General features: G+C 42.7%; 1 protein-coding gene across 1 annotated transcript in view; it reads right to left on the bottom strand.

Moving 5' to 3' along the window:
- ADAM9 (ADAM metallopeptidase domain 9) overlaps positions 1-17,090 on the bottom strand; it is an 89,384-nt gene extending 72,294 nt beyond the window's left edge. The window contains exon 1 of the mRNA XM_060251731.1: positions 16,865-17,090. Coding sequence (XP_060107714.1) covers positions 16,865-16,937 — 73 coding nt within the window. The 5' untranslated portion in view covers positions 16,938-17,090. The remainder of the gene's footprint in view (positions 1-16,864) is intronic.
- Between the last annotated feature and the right edge of the window lie 1,430 nt (positions 17,091-18,520).

Genomic DNA, 18,520 nt, shown 5'->3' with positions numbered 1-18,520 from the left:
TTTCAGAATATTTTAAAGTACGCAGCAGATTGCAATAGGTAAAATAAGTCTGTGACTCTGAGTGTGGTAAAGCATGGGCAGTTGTGGCCCAGAAACCAAGAGAGCTGAGCGCTGAGCCTAGAAATCTCCCTATTTTAATTCCTCCTCACTATCAATTTATCCACTCTTAGCCTCAGCTTGTCTACCATAAAGGATTGTTGCCTTAGGGTTTACTGAACTCTTGAGCACTCAGAATACATCCTCCTTAAATACAATCCATTAATCAATTAATATTAAATAGGTTGCACCAAAGTAGGTTTGCACCATGCATAGCGATCATCACAAGCAAAGCAGCTCAAAAGCCTTCAGAGCCAAACTGCAGTGATTTATCGCTCATTTGCCTATCTTCAACATAGTTACCTAAGGCACATACAAATATATTCAACAAGTTTATATCTTCATGGACACAACTGTCAGTGCATACATTGCAGACTGCAGTTGTCAGCTTTTTATATCGTATGTCTCACCAATCATTCTATCAAAGAACCTCTGTCCTACCATGACAGAACAAGAAGACCACTTTTTCTAATAAGAATTTATACATTTGCAGAAATTCTGTTATAGGCAGCATGCCAAAAGGCCACAGATGGATAATCTATGGCAGATAGGGTTGGAAAGAGATGACACATCACACTTGCAGGTGAACATGGGGACTGAGAAAGAGCAAATGCTTAGTGATTATTATTAGTGATTTGCATCCCACCAAAGGGGGCCAGCCCTTAGCTACAACCCCCCTAGGAAAGTGCAATGGAGTGGAGATTCACCCAAGCGGTGGCCAATGATGTTGCAATGTCACTTCTGGCTGCATAACCATAAGCAAAAATTCTATGGGGGAATCCTAGAGTCTTCCACAATGTGGTGACATCACTTCCAGTCATGAGACCAGAAGTGACACCACAGCATTGCAGGATGCTGTTCCCCCCATTCCCCTCCCCTGCCCTATTAAGGCAGGGAATCAAAGTCAAGGCAGGAGGTTGCCTGTTTTGGCCTCCCTTGTCCCACCTAGATTGCTTCTCCATACCTCTAGTAGTGCATATACCACTGGTTGAAAACCACTGTTGTAACCAAAATGGTCTATATTTTCCCACAGGAAATAGATGCGATGGGATCAACAGCTGATCCTGACACTGAAGGAAGATCCACACATTTTGCATAATTTTGTGACCGACTATTTACCCCAATTTTTCTTTAAAAGTGAGCATATTGCAACTGCTACTTGAAAGGAAAGATGGGGAGTGTACTAATTAATGCTTTCATCTCCTTCTAACCTCCTGTTTACTACTGTGTTTCACCATTATTTTAATTGTAACTGCCATTTATAACATCCCTATGGGCCACTGGTTATAAACACTGTGGGATATATTTTCAAATAAAATAAACATTAAGACAGAAGTGTCAAACTCATTTGATATGAGGGGCATATCTGACATAAATATTACTTTACTGGGCCAGACCATATGTGCCATAAAATGAAATGCCAGGTACCAGAGACGTAAACTCTATAAAGGATACAGGCAAAACTAATTAACAATATTATTTTTTACACAAAATACAAACAAAAGCAATTGATTCCACCCTGACCTGATCTCAGAAGTTAAGCAGGGTCAACTCTGGACAGTACTTAGATGGAAGAACTCCTTGGAATACCAGGACTGGGAAGGCAGAGGCAGGCTTTATTCAACCATCTCTCTGATGTCCCCAGTAAGGGTCAGTCACCAGAAGTTTCCACGCACATAAAAATACCCCCCCCCCAAAAAAAGCAATTGATTCCTAGCAGTGAAAGAAATTAATTTACTGGGGAACACACAAAAGCCCCAATAAATGTATTTAATCATACACAAGACTAGGATTTTCCCAAGAGATACCATAAAGTGGGGTGGGGGGGATGGCACCTTACATTTCCATACAGTTGCTAATGGGCCAGGTAAGAGACCTGGGTGGTTCGATTTTGGACCCCGGAGCCTTATGTTTGACACTCCTGCATTAAGGCATCACACTAAGCAGAGACTTCTATTTTGCACACCACAGCTGTCAATGTTTATTTTGAATTGTGATAACAATGTTGTAGGACTGCTGTCCTAATATTGCTTTACCAAAATCACCTTTGTGGTTTTCAGATCAACGGAGGGCAAAGCATTGTCAAGTAAATGGACGAATAAGAGCCTTCAGCAGGAGGAATCAGACAGTGATCCTTGTTATGTCAACTGAGATATTTACAAGCATGTCCCTACTTGCATCAATGAAACCTTAGAGCATATACAAAAAGATTTCCCTCCTAAAAAATAAAATGTTTAACAGAATGTTCAGCACTAGTGACTGTGTTTCAGGGCCATTTTGCACCATGCAGAGGTAAACCCAAATTTGCCATGGCCTTAATTTTCTTCTTATGATTTGAATCTCAGCTCAGCATGAACTCACCTTGTGGTTCCAAGCAAGCCCTGTCTCAGCTTCAGTGTCCCCTGCAATATGATGATAATAATACTGGCTTAACTTACAGAGTTCTTGTAAGGGCAAAGCAAGTGAAGTACTTAGAAAAGGGAGCTCTACACACTTGCCTTTCACAGAGTCCTCTGTTTCCTTCAAGTGGGTAAGCCACATGTTTTCTCAGTCAACAACTGAGAATGAATTCACTGATTTTCAAGAGCAAAAACAAAAGTTCAAACTTCAAGAGCACTGTTAAATTCAAACTCAGGAAAACTCAGGAAAATTCAAACTCAGGAAAATTTTTAGACTGGTGTGAAATTTCATAACAACTCCACACTGAACCCAACTGAACCATCTTATCTCCCTCCACACCCCAGCATTTATTTATCAGTGGATGAAGATCAAGGCTGGAATGGTGGCCTTGCACGTGGTTTTCATACAGAAAATATCAGGCCCATCATAAATTACCTCAAGTACTGGGAAAGATCCCTCTCTACCTGGCATCCTGTAAAGCCACTGCAAGAGTAAGTAGATGATCCGGTGAGGTCAATACTTAGCTGGATGGTCTAACAGTCTGACTCTCAGTATAAGGCAGATTCATATGTTCCATTCTCCCTTCTTCACCCTATTTGTCTTTAGTACATTTCTCAAAGTGGGATCCAAGTTTCCTTGGAGGTCTATGAGGGTACTTCAGGAGTCCTTTGAAAGGACAGAGACCTCATCACAACCACCCAGCTAATTTGAAGACAGAACCATTTTTTCAGGGACAGGGACTCAACACCTTCAGGAAGAGGACAGAATTGGCTTTCTTGTATTTGGAAAGGTATGAGCCCATAGAGTTCCCCATTTGCTTTCACCTAGCTTCCAGATCACTTCACTGAGAACACTAGCCAGAAAACGTGCTGATTGGCCATTGGAAACCAATAGGTCAGCCCTAGATAACTCTAGTTGATTGAGTGGCACCCCAGAGATACATGAAGTCATCTTAATTATTCTCCGTATAAAACTGAGTTGGTTTTCACTCTGCTTTCAGTTGCAAAGGCTTGCAGCATAAACAAGAGACACAACACGCTTTGTTCATCACAGACAATAATAAAGGGTTTCACCTGAATGCTAGAAGTTCCCATTTTGTGTGATGCTGATTGTTTGCCATTTCTATGAGCTGCTCTGAAAGTTTCAGGCCTTTCCCGCTCTTGTTCTGTCAGCCTCTAGCTACCAATTACAAACTAAGAAGTGCATTTCTTGCTGTCTTCAGTGCAAAGTTCGTTCTAATCAAGGAGTGAGATTGATTAGAATGTGGGTTTTGAGTTATGGCCCTTCAGAGTCAGCTACCCACTGAGATTTGATATTGTGGGGTAGGCCACATACAGAAATCTTTTCTTCTATCTTAACTGGCTTTTAAAGTTTAGCTGACAAGCTTCTTATATGGTCTGAAGGATGCAAGAGGACAGACGTCTCTGCAAGACATATGCAACCTGACAATGCTGAAAGAGTGCTGTCCAGCCTGTGGAGTATGCAGACAAGGAAATAGTGAGGGCTTGAGGGGACCATGAAAACTTGAAAATCAAAATAGCAAGTCCTAAGCTTGGTATGGTCTGAGAATGTTTGGCTTCTCATAGAAACATCTCAGGGCACAACCTTGCCTTCGAGCTCCTCATTAGATACTGAGTCCTTGCTTACTATTCTTTCATTTAATATTGTACATGTGGGAGAGGCACATGAGGGAGGCAACTAGCATCAACAACCACAAGCAGCATCAGGGCACAGCATTCATGGTGGCCAACAGAAGCGAAAGCGGAGTTGTCTCTCCCCACAGATATGAAGGCCTGTATATACTGTAGACATATATAATTCCTGTATATAACATAGACATACACAGCATTTGTAAAAGAATGTGTGTTTAAATGAGAATACTTTGGGCAACAACCTCTGTCAGCCTCTAGCTACCAATTACTTTGCTGTAATGTGTAATGAGGATCGGTTTTTCTTTAGAATTCAGTGTTTTCAAAGTTTTAAAGTTAAACTTGATATCCCGATATGCTATTAGTCCTGTTGCTGACTGTATGAGATTTTTTTCTATTCAAATAATACACTTTATTTTTTAATTTCAACTTTTTGCAACTTGAGAGGTATAAAAAAATAATACATGTGTGAAGGCAGAAAAGAAGTCAGTCAGCTCTCTCTCAAGTACTGGATATGTCTACAGTCTTTCCTGCTGAAAACTAACACATTTATACATTTAAATTCCATATATATGCCAAATAGTACTGTTTTTATACTAAGTCATAAATGATTACTTTTATGTTGTTAATTCAGTAAAATAAAGTTATGCTTAATTGGCAAGTACTACGAATATTTTGATTTTTCTCAAAATTTCAATTTTTCCACTGGAGGGAAGGGGAGACTTTTTTCCCTCATGGCTTCAAAATCTGGAAATTTTACATCTCTTATTCTTCATCCAGCAATCTAATTGAATGATGCTGATCTAGACCCATATGAAAACTTAAGTGAATAATTCAGCTTGACAAAACTTGAATCTGCGATCATATCTACAGAAAAACACAGGAACAAAGCTGAAAGATGCTTGTGCTTTATTGCCGTAAACTAAACCAAACAAAATATACATAGTCCATTTCACCCACATTTTGCTGAGAGAAGCAACCAGCATCAAAGGCAAAAATCCTTCCTGGATGTCAGAACCATCTATACCAGGCATCTATACCAGGCATTCAGTAGCTAATTCAAAGACCGAAATATACAATTAAAATTTTACAAGTTAGCAAACACAGCAATTGAATCCCCATAATTAGGAAAACTGCTTGCAATAAAGGCACAGTAGACATTGATGTTGTTGTAATTTGAGAAATTTCTTCCCACCACACCCCATTTGTTCTCAAGGTTGTCAAACTCATTTCTTACGAGGGTCAGAAGTGCTTAAATGAGGCCTTGTCAGGCCAGGTCTGATTAAGAGAGCTCTAGCTGTGCCAGGCTCTCTCAATCACACAGCAGAGCTACAGAGAGCCAAGGCACCCTTTCTCATCCACTGTGGGACTTGCCGCTTCTCAGAACCTTTCTGGGGTAGGGGTAAAAGCTGGAGGCTCTGAAAGTGGTGAAGTTGAGGCAGCCAGCCCTAAAATGTTGGGAGTCAAGAAGGGACTGCACCTTGCGTGCAAGCAGGGGAGTTTCCTTCCACCTCCCTCTCCCCCACCCTAGAGAACTTTGCAGCCAGCAGCTCCAACCATCTCCCTCCCCCATTCTTCCTCCTGCTCCTCCTTCTCCCTCCTCTCCATCTGTTACTTTTCCAGCTGCAGTGCACTGTGCCCTCCTTGGTTCTCCCAGCTCTTGCTGCCACTGATAACAGCCATGGCAAAAAAGGAGGGAAAGCAGGCTGTACCCAGCGGGGCCTCCTAGAAATTGAGGGGGCAGCTGGAAGTCGAAGGCAGGGCCTCCACAGGTCCCTCCCCATAGTTACGGGCCTGGTACGCAAAAGGCGCCAGTTCTCAGGTCAATTCAGCAGAGACAAGCTAGCTCAAAGCATCAACCCTTTATTTTCAAGAAACTTCAACAATGCAAAAGTGAAACTGCTTCATCTCCACTCCACTGAAATACATTGCAGCAAAAAGTTGCAAGGAAAACATGGAATGGATTTTCTTTTAAGGTCCCTGGACCCAGGTAGAACAGTTCTCTGGGTACAGAGACCTTAATGGAAAATCCATTCCACGTTTTCTTTGCAGCTTTGCAAGCCTAGAATTGTTTCCAACTGAAGCAAGCAAAGACAAGGCAGAAGGCGCTGAAAACATCACAGCTCCAAAGGGTGAGGCCAGGAAGGGATGAGGGGGAGAAGATTACCATCAGCTTGATTGAAGCCCTGAGCAGGCAGGATGTGGCCCGTGGGCTGGGAGTTTGACAGCTCTGCTGTGTAGTATGTATTCTATTACATTTTTTGTTACAATAATTTTAAAATGTTGTTCAGTGTACACATATTTGGTCTCTGGAAGTTAAACCACTGACCCAGGTGTGTGTTGGCAGAATCATGATTCTAATGCATATGTATATGAACGCGCCCCCCTCCCAATGATTCACTGCTCTCCTTTCCACTCTCACCCTCCTCCCAGATTATCCATCCATATAGTAAACATTGCAGATTACACTGGAGTATCAGTTGCAAAGTTGAAATATTAGGGGGGGGGGGGTTGAAAGGAAACAGTTACAATCTATTGCTTAATATACCTGCTTCAGGAGGTAATGTACAAATATGCACAACAGATGGAAAAGGGACTCTAGAATGCAGAGCAGGAGAGTAGGTTCTAGCAGGAATACTAGGTGGGAGAATAGGTCTTTTACATCTACATTACAGTTTTCATCTGTAAAATGTGTTGATCAGATTTATATGGCAGTAACAGTGATGATTTCCTGCCCCCCGCCTTCTCCATTGGGTATATGACCCCCCCCATGTATTTTATGTGCATGTGCACACACACGCACCTGGATGTCATGGAGACTTCTGGTGACTGACCCCTACTGGGGGCTGGAGGATATTCAGAGAGATGGCTGAATAAAGCCCACCCGTGTTCTCCTGACTACTGGTATTTCAAAGCAGTTTCCCATCCACATACTTGCCAGAGTCAACTCTGCTTAGCTTCAGAGATCAGATGAGTTCGGACTAGTCTGGGTTATCCAGGTCAAGGCACAAATCCTTTGTTCTTGATGTTAATTTCCTCGGTGTGTATATATATCTTGTACATTTTAATCTGTACAATTAATCAAGCACAGACATAGTATCTAAGAGGTGTTGGCATGGGAGCTTTTCCTATTTCCTGCTTTGTACCCTGTTACCAAAGACCTGTGCAAGCTTAGGGCCATTTAAGTGTTATTATGGCCATTAGGCAGGTGATTAATAACAAGCAGTTTTTGCATGGTTTGAAGAACATTTAGATGACAGGGCCTGGTCATGGGGATCTCTCACATGGAATCAGCACCATGCTAGCAAAGGTGTGCCAGAGGAAAGATCCACACAACCAGGATCTTGTGCTTGAGTAATTTAAACCATTTCCCAGGTATATGGAATTGTTTGCAGGTCACTGGCTCCCACATGGCTCCAGACTGTCTCAGACACACACAGTGCGTTGGGCCCAGGGTACAAGTTCATTCATGAAAGATGATTTTCCCACCTTTTCCTTCCCATGGTCCACAATGTCCCACAAATCCTGTTGGGGGGGGGGGCAGAGTGGAATGAGGAAGTTGTTCAGCTAAAGATGCTTAGCAATCACTGTGCAACCAGGCATTGATTGTTCACAGCAAAACCTTTATTGTCAGAATTTCTGAAGAACAACTATTCTCAAGGCAAACTTTCAAAATTCTTATCCTGACTCCTCTCATAAATCCAGTGGATTGAAGGCCCTAGAGCTCTATCAGTATTTGAACATATGGTATATAGATGACAATTGTGCATGGACTTACGTATTTTTAGATATTTGGAAATCTTTTATAGAAACTTTTGTGTAGATCCGCCATCGCTGTTATACTTTTTTCTACTTTACATATACCTTTTTCTTCTTTTTTCTTACTCTATTTTTGTTGCTGGATTTTGAGTTTTTCACCCTTGATCTTTCTTCTGTTTTTTTTTTTTTAAATAAATTCTTATCCTGACACCTGCCCATTTAACATAGGGTACCCTGCAAGGCAGAGCACTGTAATAACCAATAAAGCAATATCGTCTATATACCTGGTTGCTATTGTTACACAAATGCACAAGGAAATATATCACATCATAATGGTGAGTAATATGCAATTATTTCTCTGTAACATACTTTCAGCATCCCAATCTCAACAAACAAATAGGGATAGATCAAAAGAATAACCAGCAGAAGCAAAACAGCCACTAGCAATTTTCCACAAACATTTGTTGTGCAAGGGAATATTTAGTGCTATAATAGGTAGGTTCTAAAGCAAGCATGCAGAAAAGCACCTTTGAATTAGTTTCCGTTCTCTCACATAATGCTCTAACTCTAACATACTTATCTGCAATAGTATTGTATAATTGCTTTATAATGTATCAGGGATGTCCAAACAAAAAAAAATACCCATACAACTTGTCAGTATCACATATGTCATCTGAATGATAGTCATTGCCCTTGCCCATCAAGACTGCTGAACAAGTCTTGATTGCAACTTGGGTTGGCTCCTATAGCTCCCTACCAACTATGATCTTTTTCTGCTAGGTCTTTCTGAAATGGGGAAAAAAATTCCTCCAACAGAGACTTCTAAGGGAGGTATTCTTTCTTCATTGGAGGAAGACTTGACAGAAGGGATCTGTAAGCTCTGCTTAAGATCCAATGAAGTGGTGGCTGTAGGATCCAAGTCTCTGATTTTGGTTTTGCTGTTGATCCTCATTTGCCATGACTTTGTTCTTCAAGTATATAGTATGTGCTTGAATTGTGCAAGGCAAAGATGCCTGGATCTTGCTCACTAGCTCAATGGCCAAACCATTCCTTATGCTAGCCAATAAGCTGAAACCAATATACCAGCCTGGCTCTCATTTTAACTCATAATAAAAGGCAATGTTCCAGCAAAGCGCAAACGAAGTCACATGAGGGCTAGAATGCTACATTATGGGAGTTCAGATATACCTACATCATCTCTGGCATTACAGAATGCAAACTTCTTTCCTTCATGCACACACTCACAAGTAAGTTTTGATTGAATAAAATCAATTACTGAATATTTGATTGAATAAAATCAAGTACTGTCATTTGTGGAGTAAAAATTGTACAACGTTTTTGATAGGACTAACGAAAACAGTGCAATACAGAGCGAGCTTCACTTCTCAGATTGTGATGGGCATGGGATGCTTTGTTTGAAAATTTGTATACTACACTGTGAACTTGAGTTGATCAGAATGAAAAGTATTCCTCTTCTTTGGTATAAATGGCACTTATCGTTTTGGGGGTGGACAGGATTAATTTGGGATTTTATTTTGTCTGCTTTAATTGTTGATTATTGGTAAACCATCTGGAGCCAAGAAGAAAAGCAGGATATCAATATTTTAATAAATAAAATAAATGACAAATACTATTGCTGATCAATTTTTTTCCCAATGTGCAAGCACGTTTACTTGCAATTTTTTTTTTTTTTTTGCCGAATACATACTTTCTGTTTTGGTAGTAAATGTTCATTTTCATTTGTACCTTGATTTCCACTTTTACTGCAACATCTCAGTCTCTAAGAACGGTCTGTCACCAAGATCTGAAGCTCACAGAAGGGGAGTTTGGGGAGTTTGGCTGTGGGAACAACCTCACCCGGAGCCAAGGAACAGAAAGGACATTTTTGTCCTAAAGAGAAAGAAGACTTGGGAAGAAGAATGCTGAGGATAGGGAAAGTGACAATGAGGAGAAACCAGAAGGCTGTCTATTTTCTTAGGAAGGATGCACTAGATTTTACAACCAATTCAAAGAAACCAGCCAAATCTATATGCCTATAATGGTATATACTCTGTTGCTAACACTGCACAGTCCGTGCAAATTCATTCCAAGAAAAACAGTCCATAACCAGTATACATCATTCAAATTAATTAAATCTGTATGTATTTAATTAACACAATTTCTTTTGCATTTGCAAGTCAGAGGGAGGAACAAACTGCTACACAGAATATTCAAAAGTTAACCACAGGAACTTCTACTCACTCACCCCAAAGTTCTCATTATAATATCTGTAGAATGCCAAATATTGCTTTTACATTTTATTAAGTAGCTTATTGAGATAATGAATAGAAAACATTTCTATTCAGGTGGGTAGCCATGCCGATCTGAAGCAGCATGCACACAAAAGCTTCTGCCCAGAATAAAACTTTACTGGTCTTAAAGGTGCCACTGGACTCAAACTTTGTTCAGAAATAAATATTGCCAGCAAATAAACATTTCCAGATATCTCTCAACTGATAAATAATGTCAGTGGATATAACGCACAATCCACCACACTCTTGCTCAATTCCCATTCTTTTCAATGGAACATGCACATCCAATTTGTCTGTTCCCTACTCCAACATCCTTCATGATATTCAGCCTTCACCATCTAGGGTCTCTGTTCCAAACCCCAATCCAGAAACTCATGCAGCCGTTCCAAGATCTACTAGGCTGCCCACAAAATCAGCCTATCAAATCAAGTGTATGTGGACAAGGATTGGCTAGCCTTCAATCCTTTTGAGTGCCAAACATCAGGATTTTCACAACCAAGTCTTTCATGACAAACAGGCATTGCATGAGCAAAATGTGTAATCCCAAGAGTTCAAACATGTATTTATTTGCCAACACTTTCATGCCATGCCACCTAACAACTCAAACTCACAGTTGTACAAAAAGAGAGAGAAAACCCTTCTCTGCTATCATAAGAACATAAGAGCAGCCATGGTGCTTCTGAACAGTGGCCCATCTAGTCCACCATTGAGTGCCAACAGTAGCCAGTCAGATGTCACAGGGAATCTCACAATCAGGGCCCACAGCCAACAGCCCTCACTTAGCAGCTGATTCTCAGCATCTAAGAACCCAATGTGGAATGATCTCAAAGGTCCCATTTGGCTGTCTCAGCTAATAATCGACAACAGACCTATCTTCCATAAGTTTGTCTTCCATACACCCTCTTTAATCTATTTGAGTTACTGGCCATCACCACATCATGTAGTAGTGAGTTCCACAGATCAACTACCCATTGTTCAATTAGTATTTCCTCCTATCTGTTTTGAATTGAATGCTGATAAGTTTTACAGGATAACCCCAAGTTTCAGTACTACAGTAGAGGGAGAAAACTTTTTCTCTATTCGCTACAACCATGCATAATTCTGTAGACATGTCACCTCCTCAGTTATCTTTTTTCCTAACTAAAATGCTTTAATAATGTAAACCAAATGCTTTAGCCTTGCCTCACAGGACAAGCACTTTAACCCTGTGATCATTTTGGTTGCCCTTTTTGGCATTTTTTTTTTCATTTCCTTTTTGAGATCCTGCAACCAGAACTGGATACAATACTCCAAATTAAACCACACCAGTGATGCGACCTCGAGAATTAGAGTCAATGGAGAGCAGTCTGGAGTAGTCGATCTGGCATGCGGCACAAGACAGGGGTGTCCGCTTTCCCCACTCCTGTTTAACATCTGTATTGAGCCTCTCGCCCAGGCGGTGCGCCAAAGGACAAACATATATGGTATGAAGCACGGTCTCAGCGAATTTAAAATTCTGTTATATGCAGACGATGCCCTTTTGATGGTGACTGAGCCAGAGTCCTCTTTTCCAGCAATTATTAAGCTTACTGAAGAATTCGGCCAACTTGCAGGCTACAAAGTGAATTGGGGGAAAACAGAGGTACTCCAAGTGGGCGGTAAGAAGACTCCTGAGGCAGTGGGAAGGCGGTTTAGATTTCAGGAGGATTCGATTCAATACTTAGGAATACAAATTCCCAATCGAAGTCAAAACTTAGTGGGGATGAATTTTAGAAAGCTCCTGGAGAAAACACAAGCTGACTTTACCCGATGGAAACCCATTACATTGTCATTGTGGGGTAAAGTGAATGCCCTCAAGATGGTTACATTCCCCCGCTTCTTTTATGTTCTCCGAGGTCTCCATCAGTATATTCCACAGAAGTGGTTTAAAAGAGTCAATACTCTAATAACAAACTTCTTGTGGGAAGGGAAAAGACCGCGACTTTCCTTGGCTAGGCTCCAGCTCCCAATTGATCAAGGTGGCTTTGGTATGCCAGACTTAAGTGCATACCATAGGGCCTATATGTTGGCAAGTGTTAGTAAATGGAGGCAAGATGTAGGAAAGGAATCTCCAGACTGGGTGGCCCTCGAGGCTTCAACAGTGGCCCCTCTTTCTACGCTAGAGGTTTTGGGTTCGAAGCACCACCAAGGGGAAGTATTGCTTCCAGCAGTTCAGGCCACCAGGCGATTATAGCAGCTAATAGGTACCAAGCAAGGCTTTAACGCCTTCTTACATGGATCAATGACTCTTTGGGGAAACCCAGAATTGAGGATTGGAGGGTGCCAAGTGGTCTGGAAGGGTTGGATCGAAAAAGGGATAACAACTCTTGATCATCTACGAGACCCAAACAGAGAAGAATTCTGGACATTTAAGGAGCTTCAAGACAAGTATAATCTTGAATCTAACCAATGGCTACATTATTACCAAATAAAGACGGCGCTGACGCAGTTGCTGGGTCCGGATGCCTTGGCTGCCCCTGATCCACCATCCCTTTTAGCTGTATTAAGGCGGACATGGCAACAAGATAACCCAGTGCAAGCCCTGTACACGCACTTTCGATATGGGACGCAACAACAACAGCTAATTGAAGAATTACGGGTAAAATGGGTAGATGAACTGAACCTTAATATTCTACCATTCCAATGGTTCACAATCAACAGGGCGATCCAAAAAGTTTCTAAAGATCAACGCTTGATATTAATTCAGAAAAAAATTCATTTCCGTATTTACTGGACACCTGTTCGACTACACAAATTTAACCTCTTGACTTCACCAGCATGTTGGCGATGCCAGGGAAGTGAAGCGGGGCTAAGCCACATGATCTGGGCATGTCCGGTGCTGCTTGATTTCTGGGGCGATATACTCAGGTGGATAAACCGCGTATTGGGAGGTCAGCACAGATTCACAGCCATGCAAGTTCTTTTAAACCACTTCCCGTCAACATGGGTGTTGTCTCGCCCACAGCGATATTGGGGATTTCGGGCACTGATGACGGCAAAGAGGATAATCATGCAGATGTGAAGAACGGATTTTTCAGGAACCGTGGCGCAATGGTTAGAGGACATGCTGCGATTGGCGGTGGATGAAAGGCTGGTCTACCGACGAATGATGCAACAACAACAATTCGAGGACATTTGGGCACCATTTTTGGCGGCTGTCAATAATTTACAGGGTCCGGGATGTGATTTTGAACATAGTTCCCTCTAGGCTGTGGGGGCCAAGGTGGTCCAGAGAGCTATATCAAGTATTAGGCATACAATAGGCAGTGATAGATAAGTATGGGCAACAAGGGTGACGGGTCACAGGGTGTTGGATGAGTGGATAATTATGAACTACGTAATTTTTGTTTGTTTAATTGTTAAATACTTATTATTACTATGGATCTGTTATATATACTAATCTCAATAAATGATGAATGTTGGAAAAAATAAAATAAAAAAAATAAACCACACCAGTGATTTGTATAAGGGCATTATTATACCAACAGTTATCTTCTCAGTGCCTTTCCCAAAGATTCCTAGTATGGAATTTCCTTCCTGCAGCACACTGAGTTCACGTTTGTAGTAAGGTATCCATCACAACTCCAAGGCCTTTGCCTTGATTTGCCATTGCCAGCTCAGACTTCATCACCGTATATTAACTGGGGGGCGGGGGTGTCTGCCCAGACATGCATCATTTTGCATAAATACTGAGCTCCACCTGCCCCTCTATCACTAATTCACCCTATTTGGAGAGGTCCTTCAGAAGTTCCTCACTATCCACTTGTGTTTGGTGTCATGCACTTACTTTGCAGCTCCACTGATCACCCCCAGTAAATATATACATCATTTGAACAGCCGTGGTTCAAATGCCTAGGGGACCCCACTAGACACTTTCACTGTGAAAGGTGCCCATTTATTCCCACCCTCTGTTTCTTCTTAACTACTTACCAATCCATGAAAGGACATGTCCTCTCTTATCCCAGGATTGCTAAGCTTATTCAGAAGGCTTTGGTGAGGCACCCTGGCAAATGCTGTTTGTGAAACCAAGTACACATTGTCTTTCAGGTCACCCTTGTCTACATTCTAGTTGACACTCTCAAAGAACTGTAAAATGTAGTGAGACAGAATTTCCCTTTACAGAAGTCATGCTGATTCGACTTAAACAAGATTCATTCTTCTGTGTTTAACAATTTTGTCCTTACTAATACTTCTACTCATATACTCAAGAAAGAAACCAGTATACAATTTTCCAAGTGCTCCTGTATCCCTTAAAAAATGAGTTATCTCAGTCATCCTCCAGTATTCTGTCACAGAATAGTGGATAGCCCAGGCTAGCTGGATCTTGTCATGTCTCAGAAGCTGTACAGTCAGCCCTGGCTAGTAAGTGAATGGGAGCCCTTCAAGCAATACCAGGGTCATGATGCAGAAGCAGGCAACGGCAAACCACCTCTGACCATCTCTTGCCTTGAAAATGCTAGAGGGTCACCACATCAGCTGTAACTTGATGGCACTTTTAACCAACACCAAATAATCTCCAATCATATTGAAGAGATTTGACCCTTCTTATCAAATTCCTTGTGGCTGAGTTGGCCTTTCCAGGCAACTAACTGCTCACATGTATGATGACTTTGATAATATGGTTCCATGATGGTTCAACCTCTTTTACCTTCCACAACAGATTCCAGGTAGCAGACTCAAACTCAGGGTCACCTCCTCAGTTGGCTTCATAACTAACAGAGTACAACCATTTACTGATCAACTGTAGAAATGTATCATACTTTGATCAAACATTTGCTCAACCAATATGAGGGTAGTTGAAGCCCCCCTCCCCCCCATTATTACACTGTCTTCTTCAACAGGCACTCTGATATCTTCCTCCATCCCTAGACCACCCACCAGAGTTTGGTCTGTGGAGCAATAAGGCAGTCTGATCATTGTTAGATATTTAATGCAAGGAAACAGATGCACTAACAGCCACTATGGTCCCCCTTGTACCACCATGGCCCAGTGCAAGCATCATATGAATATCAGCTGTATGACTCCAGCTTCAGGGTAACCAGGCCCACCAAAATACTTCCCCTATCAGTGGCCCTGCAAAAAAGTCCTATGCCATGGCTAACTAGAAGAGTACCAAACATAAGCTTGAGAATTAATTAAGACAGGGGTGTCAAACATGCATCTTGAGGGCCAAATCAGGCCCCCGGAGGGCTCCTATCAGGCCCCAAGCAACTGGCTCTTGTCTGCTTCCTTCTCCCTCTCCCTTGCTTCCTTCTGCATCCCAACTTGCTTTGCAAAGCTTGCTCAATTGCACAGAAGCTACAGAACAAAACCTCAGTTTCCTCCATTGGTTGAGGCTCCTCCCTCTCCTGGTCCCCTGGGGAGGGAGAGAAAGAGCCAGAGCTTTCTTTGCCCAGTTCCCTGGATCCCATGGGAGAGATACAAAAAAAACACCTTTAGGACCAAAAAGTGCTAATGTTTTAAGCATATTTTATTTTAAGTATTTTAAAAAAAAACTTTTGTCATGTTTGTGTCCTTTAAAAAAGCTTATATCTCTGCTGCCTAATCTTAAATAGGTACATACCTGGCCCAGCCCGACACGGCCCAGAAGGTCTCATTTATGTCAGATCCGGCCCTCATAACAAATGAGTTAGACACCCCTGAATTAAGAGACCAATCTGATCAGAAGCCAGGAAGTTCGCATGGATTTGCAAATTCAATCTGTGGGGCTTTCATAAACTGTTCCCTATTCACCACTACTCCAATTATGTGCGGGGGCGGGGGTTATATTTATTGCCCATGCACCTGTTTTTGTATGCTCCAAGCTAGAGAGGCTGGCTTTTCCTGACTACCAAAGCCTCATTCACACACTGCACAGAAGAAACCCATCTTTGCCCCCAAGCGGTGCAGATTCCCAACCAAGCACCTCACACCAATTCCTGGCAAAGAGACTCAGGCAAAGATACTTCATCACCGTTTTAGTATCTACCTACAACATCCTAAACTGGCACCCAAAGCCTTGGTAGGTGTATATATAACAAGGCAAAGGTTCTAAAAAGGTCAAGACCTTTCAGAGCATCTCATCAAAGCCTTCAAGACCAGAAACGCTAGCAACTCCCTACTCTAATAAGAGGCGTTGGGGAGAAAAGGCAGAGTGCGCGTTTTCCCACTAGATCTTCAGATACTTTAGGATCAACTTAGAGCAGAGCTTTCCCGTGTGCGCCTCACTTACACAGGAAGTCCGAAGCCAGACACCCCACCTCCCCGATCACATTATTCTCTACGATTAAACGGATGACTCACTCTTAGCCTTATCTGCCGACCCCCCCCCCCAAGTGGCAGTGACGTCCACAGGCTGAGATGCCCCCCCCCCCCCTCAGCGGAAAGAAAGGAAGGTGTCGCTTTCAAGAGGCGTCCACCTAACGAGCGCCCCTCTCTCCGGAGGAGTTCGGTAGCAACAGCTCTACTCCTCCCGGGCACAATGCCCGGGCTGCTCCGATCATGCCGCGCGCGTCTCTCTGGATCCAGGACTGGTACGTTGGGGGCGGGGCGGTTCGTTTGCGAAAGTGGGGGAACAATAAAGGAAAGGGGGAGATCCAACGCCCGGTGACGTCCATGCAAAGGGAAGAGATGCGCTGGGGAGAGAAGAGGCTTCCCCCATCTCGGACTCACCTGGCCGATCGGCCTGCAGGCTCAGCGCCCCGAAGAGCAGGAGTAAAAAAGTGCTACTCGCGGCCCCAGCCATCCCTCTCCCTGCGCCCAGATCAGGGCTCGGGGCAAGCGGTTGCTCCAATTATGGAGCCTGCGCGGCGCGGCCTCCTAGTGCCGGGAACACCCCCGGGGAGGAGCCGTCTCCTCCCCGCCCGCCGGCGCCAGGGACTGGCATAGTAGAGCCGAGCGGATTCCGGGTTCGGGAGATCGCCGAGTGGGCCCACGGTTCTGTGCTCTGGCCGCAGACTGCACAGAAGATATGCGCGCCTGGCGCGGGGGCAGGCCCGCAAAGCTCAGTTTACGGTAAAAAGTCCTAAAATCCTGGCCACGGGGCAAGGTTTTATCCTATTATGATACGAATGAGGCAGCCGAGTTAGTCTGCAAAACTCAGGCTGGAGAAACCTGGACGGCTTGGAAATTTTCTTGCAACATCCGCTTTCATAGGCTTAAGACCGCACCATCAGATACAGCCCATGAGGATTTGTGCTACACTGGGCTGGCCTTTTAAGGTGATACAAGTTTCTGTCTTTCGTTTAGCCGTCTCTGATAATAAAGAGGAGTCTGCGCTACCTTAAAGACGGGCCTCTTTTTTTTATTCTAACGTAAATATTTGTGAATTGGAGCCTATTTCGTCAAATGCTTCAGGAGGTGAATATCTACATATAAAGTTCGGAAGACAAAAATGCGTCAACTGCAGGGGCAAAGTGCCATGGAATATATAAAGTACAAGGTTGTTATATACAATTAAATGTAATTTTAGAAAGAAACATCAACTCCAATGAGGCTTTGTTTACATTTGTGGAAAATCCCCATTGTTTTATTTGGTCAACCCCAGAAATGTTGTTGCTGGACAGTCATGGGTTGCTTCCACATGAGGATTCAACAATGCATCCCTAACTCAGTCAGCAGCAATGGGAGCAGGCTGTCTCACTGCCACCCGTATTTTCCTTGATCATGTGCATTTGCACAGACACAATGGACATCACGCATAGCCCCCCTCCCACCCAGTGGCCTAGCAACCCTCCATTTTTCCTCCCCTTCTCAGCTCAAAAAAAGGAAACCGTTGGAAGGCCCCCAGGTCAATGAGCATGACATTGTGCATGCTTCCATTTAAACAGTCACTGATACATTTTCTATGATTCCTGCAGAGGAAAATCCCTGTGTGGAAGCAGCCAGGGTTGTTCTGAATGTTGCAATCTGCTTCTCTTGCATTGTTGATTGTATATATAATATTCTCCTAATGTGTATTGTTTTAAATTGTAGGATTCCATTTGAATCTTAAGTAAATAAATGTCAAGGTTCTGGTCTTTCCCTTTTGTTGTTGTTTCATATCAGCTACTTAATACGATCATAATCTGGACCTGAAAATTACTGATACATTGATAGTATGCAGCTGTCTAACTTTTTTCAAAAACCTAAGCCTCTAGAAGTTGCCATCCCTGTCCAAGGTCTACATCTGGATAATATGAGAAGGTCCATAAAAGGGTGTATACATTCCCTAAATAATAAATCAAGTGTCAAAGGTGGAACAAACTGAAGCTGAACCCAGATAAGATGGAAGTGATTATGGTGGGGGAAAGTAACAGTCTAGGGGGGTATAGTATCTTTAAAAGGGGC

The sequence above is a fragment of the Heteronotia binoei genome, chromosome 12 (assembly GCF_032191835.1).
Source record: "Heteronotia binoei isolate CCM8104 ecotype False Entrance Well chromosome 12, APGP_CSIRO_Hbin_v1, whole genome shotgun sequence".
NCBI classification, from domain to species: domain Eukaryota; kingdom Metazoa; phylum Chordata; class Lepidosauria; order Squamata; family Gekkonidae; genus Heteronotia; species Heteronotia binoei.
This window is presented reverse-complemented; position numbering and strand designations above follow the sequence as displayed.